General features: G+C 50.7%; 2 protein-coding genes across 2 annotated transcripts; one reads left to right on the forward strand and one right to left on the reverse strand.

Annotated features, from left to right (window-relative positions):
* The first annotated feature begins 3309 nt into the window (after positions 1 to 3309).
* On the forward strand, positions 3310 to 6258 carry LOC123758216 (uncharacterized). Its single transcript, XM_069302265.1, has 3 exons — positions 3310 to 3553; positions 4409 to 4696; positions 5717 to 6258. Exons 1-3 carry the CDS (start codon positions 3310 to 3312, stop codon positions 6256 to 6258), a joined length of 1074 nt encoding a protein of 357 aa, XP_069158366.1.
* A 3360-nt stretch (positions 6259 to 9618) lies between these two features.
* On the reverse strand, positions 9619 to 15087 carry LOC138350828 (golgin subfamily A member 6-like protein 22). Its single transcript, XM_069302266.1, has 5 exons — positions 14915 to 15087; positions 10598 to 11021; positions 10213 to 10444; positions 9947 to 10122; positions 9619 to 9912 (listed from the first exon to the last, which is right to left on the reverse strand). Exons 1-5 carry the CDS (start codon positions 15085 to 15087, stop codon positions 9619 to 9621), a joined length of 1299 nt encoding a protein of 432 aa, XP_069158367.1.
* Positions 15088 to 15461: the final 374 nt, after the last annotated feature.

Genomic DNA, 15461 nt, shown 5'->3' on the forward strand with positions numbered 1-15461 from the left:
CGCGAGTACGCCCGCTGTCCGTAGGAGATGAGTGTACTGAAGGCCTTGAGGAAGACCAGCCAGACAGTCACCACGAGGAGGAGCGTGATCACGCTCACGCCCAAGGACCACCAGGTCAAGGAGCTGCTGTGGTGTCGGGACCACAGCAGCCTGACCACGGGGACGCGGCTCAGCCACCCCCGCCAGCTCAGTTCCATCAGCCAAGCTCTTACTATTGAACTTATCATTTGTTCGTAATTTATATATATATTTTTTTTAAGATTTTAAAGTTTGTATTCTTTTCCTTCAGCAATGAATTAAAAGGAGATTTGAAGGTTTGTGTCTGTGTCACTGGTGACTGAGGTGGTTGACGGTGTCACTGGTGACTGAGGTGGTGGACTGTGTCACTGGTGACTGAGGTGGTGGACTGTGACACTGGTGACTGAGGTGGTTGACGGTGTCACTGGTGACTGAGGTGGTGGACTGTGTCACTGGTGACTGAGGTGGTGGACTGTGACACTGGTGACTGAGGTGGTGGACTGTGACACTGGTGACTGAGGTGGTGGACTGTGTCACTGGTGACTGAGGTGGTGGACTGTGTCACTGGTGACTGAGGTGGTGGACTGTGACACTGGTGACTGAGGTGGTGGACTGTGACCCTGGTGACTGAGGTGGTGGACTGTGTCACTGGTGACTGAGGTGGTGGACTGTGTCACTGGTGACTGAGGTGGTGGACTGTGACACAGGTGACTGAGGTGGTGGACTGTGTCACTGGTGACTGAGGTGGTGGACTGTGACACAGGTGACTGAGGTGGTGGACTGTGTCACTGGTGACTGAGGTGGTGGACTGTGTCACTGGTGACTGAGGTGGTGGACTGTGACACTGGTGACTGAGGTGGTGGACTGTGTCACTGGTGACTGAGGTAGTGGACTGTGTCACTGGTGACTCATGTGGTTGACTGTGTCACTGGTGACTGAGGTGGTTGACTTTGACACAGGTGACTGAGGTGGTTGACTGTGACACTGGTGACTCATGTGGTTGACTGTGACACTGGTGACTGAGGTGGTGGACTGTGTCACTGGTGACTCACGTGGTTGACTGTGACACAGGTGACTGAGGTGGTTGACTGTGACACTGGTGACTGAGGTGGTGGACTGTGTCACTGGTGACTGAGGTGGTGGACTGTGTCACTGGTGACTGAGGTGGTGGACTGTGACACTGGTGACTGAGGTGGTGGACTGTGACACAGGTGACTGAGGTGGTGGACTGTGTCACTGGTGACTGAGGTGGTGGACTGTGTCACTGGTGACTGAGGTGGTGGACTGTGACACAGGTGACTGAGGTGTTGGACTGTGTCACTGGTGACTGAGGTGGTGGACTGTGTCACTGGTGACTGAGGTGGTTGACTGTGTCGCTGATGACTGAGGTGGTGGACTGTGTCACAGGTGACTGAGATGCTTGCGGGGGTTGAGCTTTGGCTCTTTGGCCCCGCCTGCCTTTGGGTGGTGAATCTCCAGGGTACACAGCTATCTGGGCACTGTCTTGGTGACCTGTAGACATGACCTTGTCAGTCATCTATAGTCCATGACCGGGCCGCGGGGACGCTAAGCCCCGAAACCATCTCAAGGTAGGTAAGGTTGCTCTCTGGATGGGCATATTGACCCGTGATAGTGCAAGGGTTAGTTTTGTGTTACGACCCTTGTTACTGTGACAAGCCTCCATGTTGAAGTAGTCAAGTTGTTAGTGTAGAGTATAGTGATGTAAGTGTGTGTAGAGTATAGTGATGTGTGTATAGTATAGTGATGTGTGTGTACAGTATAGTGATGTAAGTGTGTGTAGAGTATTGTGATGTGTGCATAGAATAGTGATGTAAGTGTATGTAGAGTATTGTGATGTGTGTATAGTATAGTGATGTGTGTATAGTATAGTGATGTAAGTGTAAGTGTAATGGAGCCACCGCTGTCTGGCATGACGTCAGAGGCCTACTCGCCTGTGATTGGTTATGTCTCAACCGCCATATAATTTGAGTATTATACAGAGAGAGACAGAGAGAGAGAGAGAGAGAGAGAGGGAGAGAGAGAAAGAGAGAGGGAGAGAGAGAGAGAGAGAGAGAGGGGGGGGGAGAGAGAGAGAGAGGCAGAGAGAGAGAGAGAGAGAGAGAGAGAGAGAGAGAGAGAGAGAGAGAGGGACAGAGAGAGAGAGAGAGAGTCATTCATTAACAACATACTTTACCTGTGATAACCAAGGACATCAATGAGAGGTTCCGTAGCCTCCCCACAGGAGTCACGATGCAACCACCACGACGTGAGCCCAAACGTTTCAGCCGCCTCACTCACTTCATGGATGGCCAAGCTGAGATTTAGATCCAGATGCACGTCCATCTTGGCATCCTGTCCTCTTATACAAAGAACGTTGCTTTTTGATCGTATATGCGTTATATACGGCCAGAAATTGACGTTATCTTGAGATGATTTCGGGGGCTTAGCGTCCCCGCGGCCCGGTCCTCGACCAGGGAACGCCTTTTTGTTACACACCCCCAGGAAGCAGCCCGTAGCAGCTGTCTAACTCCAGGGAACCTATTTATTGTTAGGTGAACAAACCATCAGGGTGAAAGAAACTCTGGCCAATTGTTTCAGCTTCCACCGGGGATCAAACCCGGAACCTTAGGACTACGAATCCCGAGCGCTGTCCACTCAGCCGTCATGGGCCCCCACTGTTGAATTTTGATTCGCTGAATTTGTTGTCAATAAAACATTTAAAAAGTCAAAAGAAAAAATAACAAACCAATAACTTTCAATATCAACAAAATCCATCAATCTCAAAATTTCTTCCTTCTTCTTCACTTTGGGTTCTTGTATGACCTGTGACTCAGGTGGGGTCTGTGTGTCTGTTGTCCGCGGTGGGGTCTGTGTGTCTGTTGTCTGAGGTGGGGTCTGTGTGTCTGTTGTCTGAGGTGGGGTCTGTGTGTCGGGAGAGGCGGCACTGGGGGGTTGAGGTGCAACCTGCGGACTGTTCCGGCAGTGAGGGGCTCGGGTGGCAGACTCCGTGTTCAATGCACCAAAGACAACAACTCCTGGTGAGTATCAGTTGTACTACACGTATACGATAGACGAGAAGTGGAACAATATCCCAGTGTGAGGACAGACGACATTCGCTGAATCCTGTCTGATCAAGAGAGGAACTGTGAGGTAGGGAGCAGCCAACCCGTCTGTGGAGGAGACCAACCTTGCCACATCTGAGGGAGGACCCAACAGAGAGGAGACCTACTTCAGCATCGTGCGGTCCAGGAAAGCGCTAAACTTCAGCATCGTCGAGTCCACTTTAGCATCATGGGGTCCTGCAGTGAGCTAAACTTCAGCATCGGCCGCCCCCATGCCAACCGGAATCCGGGAGCCAACACAGATTCCGGACACAGACCGGACTCCGGGGACCAACCGGACTCCGGGGACCAACCGGAATCTGGGGCCCAACCGGACTCCGGGGCCCAACCGGACTCCGGGGCCCAACCGGACTCCGGGGGCCAACCGGACTCCGGGGGCCAACCGGAATCCGGGGGCCAACCGGACTCCGGGGGCCAACCGGAATCCGGGGGCCAACCGGAATCCGGGGGCCTACCGGAATCCGGGGGCCAACCGGAATCCGGGGGCCAATCGGACTCCGGGGGCCAACCGGACTCCGGGGGCCAACCGGACACCGGGGGCCAACCGGACTCCGGGGGCCAACCGGACTCCAGGGGCCAACCGGACACCGGGGGCCAACCGGACTCCGGGGGCCAACCGGACTCCGGGGGCCAACCGGAATCCGGGGGCCAACCGGACTCCGGGGGCCGACCGGAATCCGGGGGCCAACCGGACTCCGGGGGCCAACCGGACTCCGGGGGCCAACCGGACTCCGGGGGCCAACCGGAATCCGGGGGCCAACCGGAATCCGGGGGCCAACCGGAATCCGGGGGCCAACCGGACTCCGGGGGCCAACCGGACTCCGGGGGCCAACCGGAATCCGGGGGCCAACCGGACTCCGGAGGCCAACCGGACTCCGGGGGCCAACCGGACTCCGGGGGCCAACCGGACTCCGGGGGCCAACCGGACTCCGGGGGCCAACCGGACTCCGGGGGCCAACCGGACTCCGGGGGCCAACCGGAATCCGGGGGCCAACCGGAATCCGGGGGCCAACCGGACTCCGGGGGCCAACCGGAATCCGGGGGCCAACCGGAATCCGGGGGCCAACCGGAATCCGGGGGCCAACTGGAATCCGGGGGCCAACCGGACTCCGGTGGCCAACCGGACTCCGGGGGCCAACCGGACTCCGGGGGCCAACCGGACTCCGGGGGCCAACCGGAATACGGGGGCCAACCGGAATCCGGGGGCAAACCGGAATCCGGGGGCAAACCGGAATCCGGGGGCCAACCGGACTCCGGGGGCCAACCAGACCCCGGGGGCCAACCAGACCCCGGGGGCCAACCGGAATCCGGGGGCCAACCGGAATCCGGGGGCCAACCGGTCTCCGGGGGCCAACCGGTCTCCGGGGGCCAATCGCTCTCCGGGGGCCAACCGGAATCCGGGGGCCAACCGGAATCCGGGGGCCAACTGGAATCCGGGGGCCAACCAGAATCCGGGGGCCAACCGGACTCTGGGGGCCAACCAGAATCCGGTGGCCAACCGGAATCCGGGGGCCAACCGGACTCCAGTGGCCAACCGGGCGTCCGGCCCTTCAGATGTATGGTTTCACACCCGGCTCTTCAGGTGTAAGCGTGTCATAGGGCGGGCTGGTGATAGCAGATATATCCGATATACTTATGCAATTTCACTTCTCCGCGGCACCAATTGCAGAGGTTATCATAGTTGACCTTTTTCCTATCGCGCACTTCAGATGGGGAGAGGCCTGGGGTAGGTTTTGGCCGGCCCCATGGCATTTTGGGCTCTTCCTTCTTCTTCTTCTTCTTCTTCTTCACTTTGGGTTCTTGTATCACTGTTGTCTCAGGTGGGGTCTGTGTGTCTGTTGTCTCAGGTGGGGTCTGTGTGTCTGTTGTCTCAGGTGGGGTCTGTGTGTCTGTTGTTTCAGGTGGGGTCTGTGTGTCTGTTGTTTCAGGTGGGGTCTTTGTGTCTGTTGTTTCAGGTGGGGTCTGTGTGTCTGTTGTCTCAGGTGGGGTCTGTGTGTCTGTTGTCTCAGGTGGGGTCTGTGTGTCTGTTGTCTCAGGTGGGGTCTGTGTGTCTGTTGTCTCAGGTGGGGTCTGTGTGTCTGTTGTCTCAGGTGGGGTCTGTGTGTCTGTTGTTTCAGGTGGGGTCTGTGTGTCTGTTGTCTCAGGTGGGCTCTGTGTGTCTGTTGTCTCAGGTGGGGTCTGTGTGTCTGTTGTTTCAGGTGGTGTCTGTGTGTCTGTTGTTTCAGGTGGGGTCTGTGTGTCTGTTGTTTCAGGTGGGGTCTGTGTGTCTGTTGTTTCAGGTGGGGTCTGTGTGTCTGTTGTTTCAGGTGGGGTCTGTGTGTCTGTTGTTTCAGGTGGGGTCTGTGTGTCTGTTGTTTCAGGTGGGGTCTGTGTGTCTGTTGTTTCAGGTGGAGTCTGTGTGTCTGTTGTCTCAGGTGGGGTCTGTGTGTCTGTTGTTTCAGGTGGGGTCTGTGTGTCTGTTGTCTCATGTGGGGTCTGTGTGTCTGTTGTTTCAGGTGGGGTCTGTGTGTCTGTTGTTTCAGGTGGGGTCTGTGTGTCTGTTGTCTCAGGTGGGGTCTGTGTGTCTGTTGTCTCAGGTGGGGTCTGTGTCCTGGCGGAGGACAGCTCGTCTTTGTCCAACGATACAATCGTCCCGGTAGAGGACAGCTCGTCTGGGTCTAACGATTCACTGGTCTCGGTAGAGGACAGCTCGTCTGGGTTTAACGATACACTGGTCTCGGTAGAGGACAGCTCGTCTGTACCCGACGATACACTCGTCCTGGTGGAGGACAGCTCGTCTGTACCCGACGATACACTGGTCCTGGTGGAGGACAGCTCGTCTGTACCCGACGATATACTCGTCCTGGTGGAGGACAGCTCGTCTGTACCCGACGATACACTCGTCCTGGTAGAGGACAGCTCGTCTGTACCCGACGATACACTCGTCCTGGTAGAGGACAGCTCGTCTGTACCCGACGATACACTCGTCCTGGTAGAGGACAGCTCGTCTGTACCCGACGATACACTCGTCCTGGTAGAGGACAGCTCGTCTGGATCCAACGATATACTCGTCCTGGAAGAGGACAGCTCGTCTGGGTTCGACGATACCCTCATCAGGGCGGAGGACACCTCACGATAGCGCGAGTACGCCCGCTGTCCGTAGGAGATGAGTGTACTGAAGGCCTTGAGGAAGACCAGCCAGACAGTCACCACGAGGAGGAGCGTGATCACGCCCACGCCCAAGGACCACCAGGTCAAGGAGCTGCTGTGGTGTCGGGACCACAGCAGCCTGACCACGGGGACGCGGCTCAGCCACCCCCGCCAGCTCAGTTCCATCAGCCAAGCTCTTACTATTGAACTTATCATTTGTTCGTAATTTATATATATATTTTTTTTAAGATTTTAAAGTTTGTATTCTTTTCCTTCAGCAATGAATTAAAAGGAGATTTGAAGGTTTGTGTCTGTGTCACTGGTGACTGAGGTGGTTGACTGTGTCACTGGTGACTGAGGTGGTGGACTGTGTCACTGGTGACTGAGGTGGTGGACTGTGACACAGGTGACTGAGGTGGTGGACTGTGTCACTGGTGACTGAGGTGGTTGACTGTGTCACTGGTGACTGAGGTGGTTGACTGTGTCACTGGTGACTGAGGTGGTGGACTGTGTCACTGGTGACTGAGGTGGTTGACTGTGTCACTGGTGACTGAGGTGGTGGACTGTGTCACTGGTGACTGAGGTGGTTGACTGTGTCACTGGTGACTGAGGTGGTGGACTGTGTCACTGGTGACTGAGGTGGTGGACTGTGTCACTGGTGACTGAGGTGGTTGACTGTGACACTGGTGACTGAGGTGGTGGAGTGTGTCACTGGTGACTGAGGTGGTTGACTGTGACACTGGTGACTGAGGTGGTGGACTGTGTCACTGGTGACTGAGGTGGTGGACTGTGACACTGGTGACTGAGGTGGTTGACTGTGACACTGGTGACTGAGGTGGTTGACTGTGTCACTGGTGACTGAGGTGGTGGACTGTGACACTGGTGACTGAGGTGGTGGACTGTGACACTGGTGACTGAGGTGGTGGACTGTGACACTGGTGACTGAGGTGGTGGACTGTGACACTGGTGACTGAGGTGGTGGACTGTGACACTGGTGACTGAGGTGGTGGACTGTGTCACTGGTGACTGAGGTGGTGGACTGTGACACTGGTGACTGAGGTGGTTGACTGTGTCACTGGTGACTGAGGTGGTGGACTGTGTCACTGGTGACTGAGGTGGTTGACTGTGTCACTGGTGACTGAGGTGGTGGACTGTGACACTGGTGACTGAGGTGGTTGACTGTGTCACTGGTGACTGAGGTGGTGGACTGTGACACTGGTGACTGAGGTGGTGGACTGTGTCACTGGTGACTGAGGTGGTGGACTGTGACACTGGTGACTGAGGTGGTTGACTGTGTCACTGGTGACTGAGGTGGTGGACTGTGACACTGGTGACTGAGGTGGTGGACTGTGACACTGGTGACTGAGGTGGTGGACTGTGACACTGGTGACTGAGGTGGTTGACTGTGACACTGGTGACTGAGGTGGTGGACTGTGACACTGGTGACTGAGGTGGTGGACTGTGACACTGGTGACTGAGGTGGTGGACTGTGTCACTGGTGACTGAGGTGGTGGACTGTGTCACAGGTGACTGAGGTGGTGGACTGTGTCACTGGTGACTGAGGTGGTGGACTGTGTCACTGGTGACTGAGGTGGTGGACTGTGTCACAGGTGACTGAGGTGGTGGACTGTGACACAGGTGACTGAGGTGGTGGACTGTGTCACTGGTGACTGAGGTGGTGGACTTTGTCACTGGTGACTGAGGTAGTGGACTGTGTCACAGGTGACTGAGGTGGTGGACTGTGTCACAGGTGACTGGGGTGGTGGACTGTGTCACTGGTGACTGAGGTGGTGGACTGTGTCACAGGTGACTGAGGTGGTGGACTGTGTCACAGGTGACTGAGGTGGTGGACTGTGTCACTGGTGACTGAGGTGGTGGACTGTGTCACTGGTGACTGAGGTGGTGGACTGTGTCACTGGTGACTGAGGTGGTGGACGGTGACACTGGTGACTGAGGTGGTGGACTGTGTCACAGGTGACTGAGGTGGTTGACTGTGTCACTGGTGACTGAGGTGGTGGACTGTGTCACTGATGACTGAGGTGGTGGACTGTGTCACTGGTGACTGAGGTGGTGGACTGTGTCACTGATGACTGAGGTGGTGGACTGTGACACTGGTGACTGAGATGCTTGCGGGGGTTGAGCTTTGGCTCTTTGGCCCCGCCTGCCTTTGGGTGGTGAATCTCCAGGGTACACAGCCATCTGGGCACTGTCTTGGTGACCTGTAGACATGACCTTGTCAGTCATCTATAGTCCATGACCGGGCCGCGGGGACGCTAAGCCCCGAAACCATCTCAAGGTAGGTAAGGTTGCTCTCTGGATAGGCATATTGACCCGTGATAGTGCAAGGGATAGTATTTTGTTACGACCCTTGTTACTGAGACAAGCCTCCATGTTGAAGTAGTCAGGTTGTTAGTGTAGAGTATAGTGATGTAAGTGTGTGTAGAGAATAGTGATGTGTGTGTAGAGTATAGTGATGTAAGTGTGTGTAGAGTATAGTGATGTGTGTGTAGAGAATAGTGATGTGTGTATAGAGAATAGTGATGTGTGTGTGTATAGTATTGTGATGTGTGTGTAGAGTATAGTGATGTAAGTGTGTGTAGAGTATAGTGATGTGTGTGTAGAGTATAGTGATGTGTGTATAGAGAATAGTGATGTGTGTGTGTATAGTATAGTGATGTGTGTGTAGAGTATAGTGATGTGTGTGTAGAGTATAGTGATGTATGTGTAGAGTATAGTGATGTATGTGTAGAGTATAGTGATGTAAGTGTGTGTAGAGTATAGTGATGTGTGTGTAGAGTATAGTGATGTGTGTGTAGAGAATAGTGATGTGTGTATAGAGAATAGTGATGTGTGTGTGTATAGTATAGTGATGTGTGTGTGTGTAGAGTATAGTGATGTGTGTATAGAGAATAGTGATGTGTGTGTAGAGTATAGTGATGTGTGCGTAGAGTATAGTGATGTGTGTGTAGAGTATAGTGATGTGTGTGTAGAGTATAGTGATGTGTGTGTAGAGTATAGTGATGTGTGTGTAGAGTATAGTGATGTGTGTGTAGAGTATAGTGATGTTAGTGTGTGTAGAGTATAGTGATGTATGTGTAGAGTATAGTGATGTAAGTGTGTGTAGAGTATAGTGATGTGTGTGTAGACTGTGGACTCTGGTCTCTGGTCTCTGGACTCTGGACTCTGGACTCTGATCTCTGGACTCAGATCTCTGGACTCTGATCTCTGGACTCTGATCTCTGGACTCTGATCTCTGGACTCTGATCTCTGGACTCTGATCTCTGGTCTCTGGTGTCTGGACTCTGGTCTCTGGACTCTGGTCTCTGGTCTCTGGTCTCTGGTCTCTGGCCTAAGGACTCTGGTCTTTTAACTCTGATCTCTGGTCTCTGGACTCTGGTCTTTTAACTCTGGTCTCTGGACTCTGGTCTTTTAACTCTGGTCTCTGGACTCTGATCTCTGGACTCTGGTCTTTTAACTCTGATCTCTGGACTCTGGTCTCTGGACTCTGGACTCTGGTCTCTGGACTCTGGTCTCTGGTCTCTGGTCTCTGGCCTAAGGACTCTGGTCTTTTAATTCTGATCTCTGGACTCTGGACTCTGGTCTCTGGACTCTGGTCTCTGGACTCTGGTCTGGAGTCTGGTCTCTGGACTCAGGTATCTGGACTCTGGTCTCTGGACTCTGGTCTCTGGTCTCTGGACTCTGGTCTCTGGACTCTGGACTCTGGTCTCTGGACTCTGGTCTCTGGTCTCTGGTCTCTGGTCTAAGGACTCTGGTCTTTTAACTCTGATCTCTGGACTCTGATCTCTGGTCTCTGGACTCTGGACTCTGGTCTCTGGACTCTGGTCTCTGGTCTCTGGCCTAAGGACTCTGGTCTTTTAACTCTGATCTCTGGACTCTGGTGTCTGGTCTCTGGACTCTGGTCTCTGGAATCTGGACTCTGAACTCTGGTCTCTGGACTCAGATCTCTGGTCTCTGGACTCTGAACTCTGGTCTCTGGACTCTGGTCTCTGGACTCTGGTCTCTGGTCTCTGGCCTAAGGACTCTGGTCTTTTAACTCTGGTCTCTGGACTCAGATCTCTGGTCTCTGGACTCTGGTCTCTGGTCTCTGGAGTCTGGTCTCTGGACTCTGGACTCTGGTCTCTGGTCTCTGGACTCTGAACTCTGGACTCTGGTCTCTGGACTCAGATCTCTGGACTCTGGTCTCTGGACTCTGAACTCTGGTCTCTGGGCTCTGGTCTCTGGACTCTGGTCTCTGGTCTCTGGTCTCTGGCCTAAGGACTCTAGTCTTTTAACTCTGGTATCTGGACTCAGATCTCTGGTCTCTGGACTCTGGACTCTGGTCTCTGGACTCTGGTCTCTGGTCTCTGGCCTAAGGACTCTGGTCTTTTAACTCTGGTCTCTGGACTCAGATCTCTGGTCTCTGGACTCTGGTCTCTGGTCTCTGGAGTCTGGTCTCTGGACTCTGGACTCTGGTCTCTGGTCTCTGGACTCTGGACTCTGGTCTCTGGACTCTGGACTCTGGACTCTGGACTCTGGTCTCTGGACTCAGATCTCTGGTCTCTGGACTCTGGTCTCTGGACTCTGGTCTCTGGTCTCTGGCCTAAGGACTCTGGTCTTTTAACTCTGGTCTCTGGACTCAGATCTCTGGTCTCTGAACTCTGGTCTCTGGTCTCTGGTCTCTGGAGTCTGGTCTCTGGTCTCTGGTCTCTGGTCTCTGGACTCTGGTCTCTGGACTCTGGACTTAACTGTATACTGACGTCATGGTCAAGTGGATTAAGGCGTCCTGTACATACCAGTTGCGTTGCTCCTGGCAGTATGGGTTCGAGTCACTTCTGGGGTGTGAGTTTTCAGTTGCATATAGTCATGGGGACCATTCAGGCTTGTTCGCATTTGTGTTCCTCACGTGTGCCCCAAAAAATGAGGTGATTTGATAGAATGCTATGCCCAAGATTACCATCCGAGTGCCGGCAGGGATGTGGTTCAAATAGCTTCGGCTATCACTTCCTTATGTCCGGTCGTGATGGTCAAGTGGATTAAGGCGTCCTGTACATACCAGTTGCGTTGCTCTTGGCAGTATGGGAAAACTCGTGCCCTCATTCCATTTGGTATTCCACCAGCCAATTATCATATAGATGGGCGAGCACTTGAGAACTGCGAGTCTTACAGATACCTTGGTGTCCCCCATTAACGACCCTGGGTACCTTTCTTCTCTCAAGAGGAGACTTTGAGAAAGATTAAAGCCCTTGCGGGTCCTTGTTGGTGTCAATCATGGACTTAACGTGAGACTTGCTAGAATGTTTTATGTATCATTTATACGCTCTGTGATTGACTACAATGCTCTACGTCTCACACTGTATACTGACAAAGAGCTGAAATCTCTTGAAACCTTGCAAAATGAAGCTATGCGTCTCATCCTTGGGGCTCCAAAGTCCACGAGAATAGTTAATATGAGAGCAGAGTTAAAATTACCTACCATAAGTGAGAGAATTTTGTCTATTAGCACAGTTTTCGGCGTGAAGGCATTGAGTAGATCTAGACAACACATGAAGTTTCAAGCTAAACTTTCTAATATGCTACACTCACCTGAGGTCTAAAGAAGAAGAACGAAATCTGTTTATGTATATTGGTTCTATAAGGTAGCCAACTCCATCAAAATATTAAATATGTACCCAACTCAACTAATGATTAATCAGTCAATTACTCCATGGGATAACTGGGATCTATCAGTTGATTTTGTAAATGCGCCCAAGAAAGTGTGCACACTACATTATTAACACAGTTAACACTAAAAAGCATCACTGAAAGTACTCAGAGTATGGGTAACGATGTGTATCAGTGCTATACCGACGCTCTGTAGAAGAAGGTGGACGATGTACCGGATGTGCATGTAACATATTTGAACAATCTTCTCTCGTACATACAGCAATGAAGCGCGTCAATGACTGGGCAAGTACAACTCAAACCGAACTTGCAGGCATATACCTTGCCACTGACTTTTTAAAAGACAAAGGCAGTGGACTTATATACTGTGACTCGCAGAGTGCACTCCTGGCATTGAACGCACATAGTAGTGACACCCAGAAAATAGTCAGTGATATTCGAATGAATGTTTTAGCTGCTAAAGAAAACAGATTTGAGATTAAATTCCTATGGATACCATTACATGTTGGCACCTAAAGGCATGACACTGTTGATATGCTTGCTAAGACAGCCTGCAGAAAACCAGTGGTAGAAATTGATATGGGTGTTTCACCTGGAACCTGACCAACCCATCTCTAGGGAAAGGATTACGAGAAACAGGAAAGGTCAAAGAGGATTAAGCGGTCAGAGAATAAGGATGAAAGGTTAAAGAAAAGCCTCATGAACACACAATAAATGAATATAAAATTGTAATGAGACATTGTAAGCCTCCCTTTCAGAGTTTTTTCTTAAACTGTTGTGTAATATTGTAACTTAAAACTGAGTCAAGTTTGTACATACCAGTACTAACATTGAGAAGATTTGGACATTGACTAATTAGCGCAGACTCAATTAAATTCCGTTCCACAAAGCCATTGCAATTGGCAATGCTTTTCGCCCCATCCCAATTAATAGTGTGATCACACAAACTTGTATATAGATACAAAGCATTAGACGTTTGGGCAGTTCTTATACTAAATTTTCTTTGGTAGAAGTCTCTCTTGTAAACATATGTTGTTAAATATGACCGAAAAGGTAAGATTAATAATTCTAACACGAATTTTCTCAATATTTATTATGTTTCTTTTCACTGTCGTTGGTAATTGAAAAATCAGTTCTCCAAAATTCATTTTTATTTCTAGTCTGACGCGACGCCTGAACGCGTTTCGTAATTACTTTTCAAAGACTTTAGTTTACATACACAACTGTAACCTGTAAACGCACATCCATACTTATACTCGCATATGGGTGATGTGAAATGGTACCAAAGTTTTGGATGAGGTGAATGACATTTACAAAAGATAAAACACGAACCAATGGGTATAAAAAACATATGAATGGAACTAACTGCAGAAGGCCTATTGACCCATAGCATCAACACTTCCTCTTGATGCTTCTATATTGATGCGGAGTCTTGAAGTGGGTAGAATATAGTTGTTGCTATAACTATATTATACTGAGTCACAATATATATGTTGAATAAATAATACGAATAAAAATCAACTATGAACTCTGGTAAGATTTGCCTTTAAATGCAAGTACTCTCTATCTTGAGTAGATGGTACTCATGTGTCGATCACGAGTGAGGGATACTCACTCAATATATCTCCAGTTAATCGTCAATTTTGATGTTATCCTTATATGGAGATATCGAGTTCGCAAGTCATTTTCCTTCTTGTCTATCTGTAAAGATTAATGGATGATGGCAGCTCTTTCTCCTCCACCTTTAGCTTTCCTGTCAAGCTCTTCCTCTTTCCCCCTCTTTAGCTTCTCCCTCTATGCTGTTTACCTCTTTATTCCTCTACTTTTCATTCTACTCTTTAAGCCTCTACTCGTTTTATACCCTTCACAGCTTGGCACTGTGGCACAGCCTGGCACCGTGGCACAGCCTGGCACCCTGGCATAGCCTGGCACCTTGGCACCCTGGCACAGCCTGGCACCCTGGCACAGCTTAGCACATTAGCACAGCCTGGCACCCTGGCACAGCCTGGATGGTTGGTTCTATATCAAGGGTTCTGGATGGTTGGTTCTATATTAAGGGGTCTGGATGGTTAGCTGAACCTCCCTGAGGTGCTACTTGGTTTGTTGAACCTCCCTGAGGTGCTACTTGGTTTGTTGAACCTCCCTGAGGTGCTACTTGGTTTGTTGAACATCCCTGAGGCGCTACTTGGTTTGTTGAACCTCCCTGAGGTGCTACTTGGTTTGTTGAACCTCCCTGAGGTGCTACTTGGTTTGTTGAACCTCCCTGAGGCGCTACTTTGTTTGTTGAACCTCCCTGAGGCGCTACTTGGTTTGTTGAACCTCCCTGAGGTGCTACTTGGTTTGTTGAACCTCCCTGAGGTGCTACTTGGTTTGTTGAACATCCTCTGGAAGCTACTTGTCGAGTACCTTTCTTCTGAGATGAAGTTGCAGCCAAAAAATAGATTCAATCGTCTCCCATATAACAGATGATTTAATTGCTTAAAGCGTGTTCAATTCATAAACGAAAACCTCTCCTTCCTGTGATTTAACTGTGTCAAGTTCATTTAGCTAAAGCAGATCTCTTTCTAAAATCATTTGTATTCCTCTTGGAACAATGTCTGCAGCGGCTCTCAGACTGTGCCAAACCAACTAGGCTTCAAGAGGGATTTACCTCAATTCACACTTTACTATTCAAGTGATCCTTAAAATTGCCTTCTGGGAAGATTTTCTCAAGGTAATCCGCGGGAGCGTGAAGTGTTGAGGCATTGTCAGAGTAATATCTTGGAGGAGGATCTTCGTCAGTGAGTAATATCTTGGAGGAGAATCTACTTCAGGGAGTAATATCTTGGAGGAGGATCTTTGTCGGTGAGTAATATGTTGGAGGAGGATCTTCGTCAGTGAGTAATATCTGAATGTAGGATCTTCTTCCCTCACAAAGGTTTGCATGATTGATTTGTTATCAGGACAATATGACTCGCTCTAATAGTCAAAAAAATTATAAATACCTTTGAACGGTGTTTCCTGTGTAATCCACACCTGTATCATGAACATGATCCATGATACGTGTATCCCTGAACTCTGGTAGAGGCGCTGGATCCTGCATGGTCTGCCTTGCAATCTGTGTAAACATTGCATCATTCTGATATCTATTTTTTTTGTAATGTCTGTTTCTAGGCATCGTCGTGGGAAATGCTATTATGGCAGTTACCTTGTGTTAGAAAGGCGACCACATAGCTAAGATCGAGGCTCTTATTGTGAGTTCTTTCTGTCGAAAACTGGGAACTCCTGTGATTACCGTCCTGTTCATTATAGGGCATTTTGAAGGACATAGGGCATCCTGCTCTAGCCGGGATGTGCAGCGTTTGGCTTCAATATGCAGTTGGAGTCGCAGTTGTAGTTTTTGGCTTACCGAAGCCCACGAGACTTGGGTACTGGGTAGTTTCTCCGTAGACAATCCGGACATGTAATTATTCCGCAGTCGTTAGCTCAGCTAACTTGAGCTTGTCAGGAAATTCCTGAGCATCTTATCGAATTTGTGGACTTAAAGTTATC

Source organism: Procambarus clarkii, chromosome 47 (assembly GCF_040958095.1).
Source record: "Procambarus clarkii isolate CNS0578487 chromosome 47, FALCON_Pclarkii_2.0, whole genome shotgun sequence".
NCBI lineage: Eukaryota > Metazoa > Arthropoda > Malacostraca > Decapoda > Cambaridae > Procambarus > Procambarus clarkii.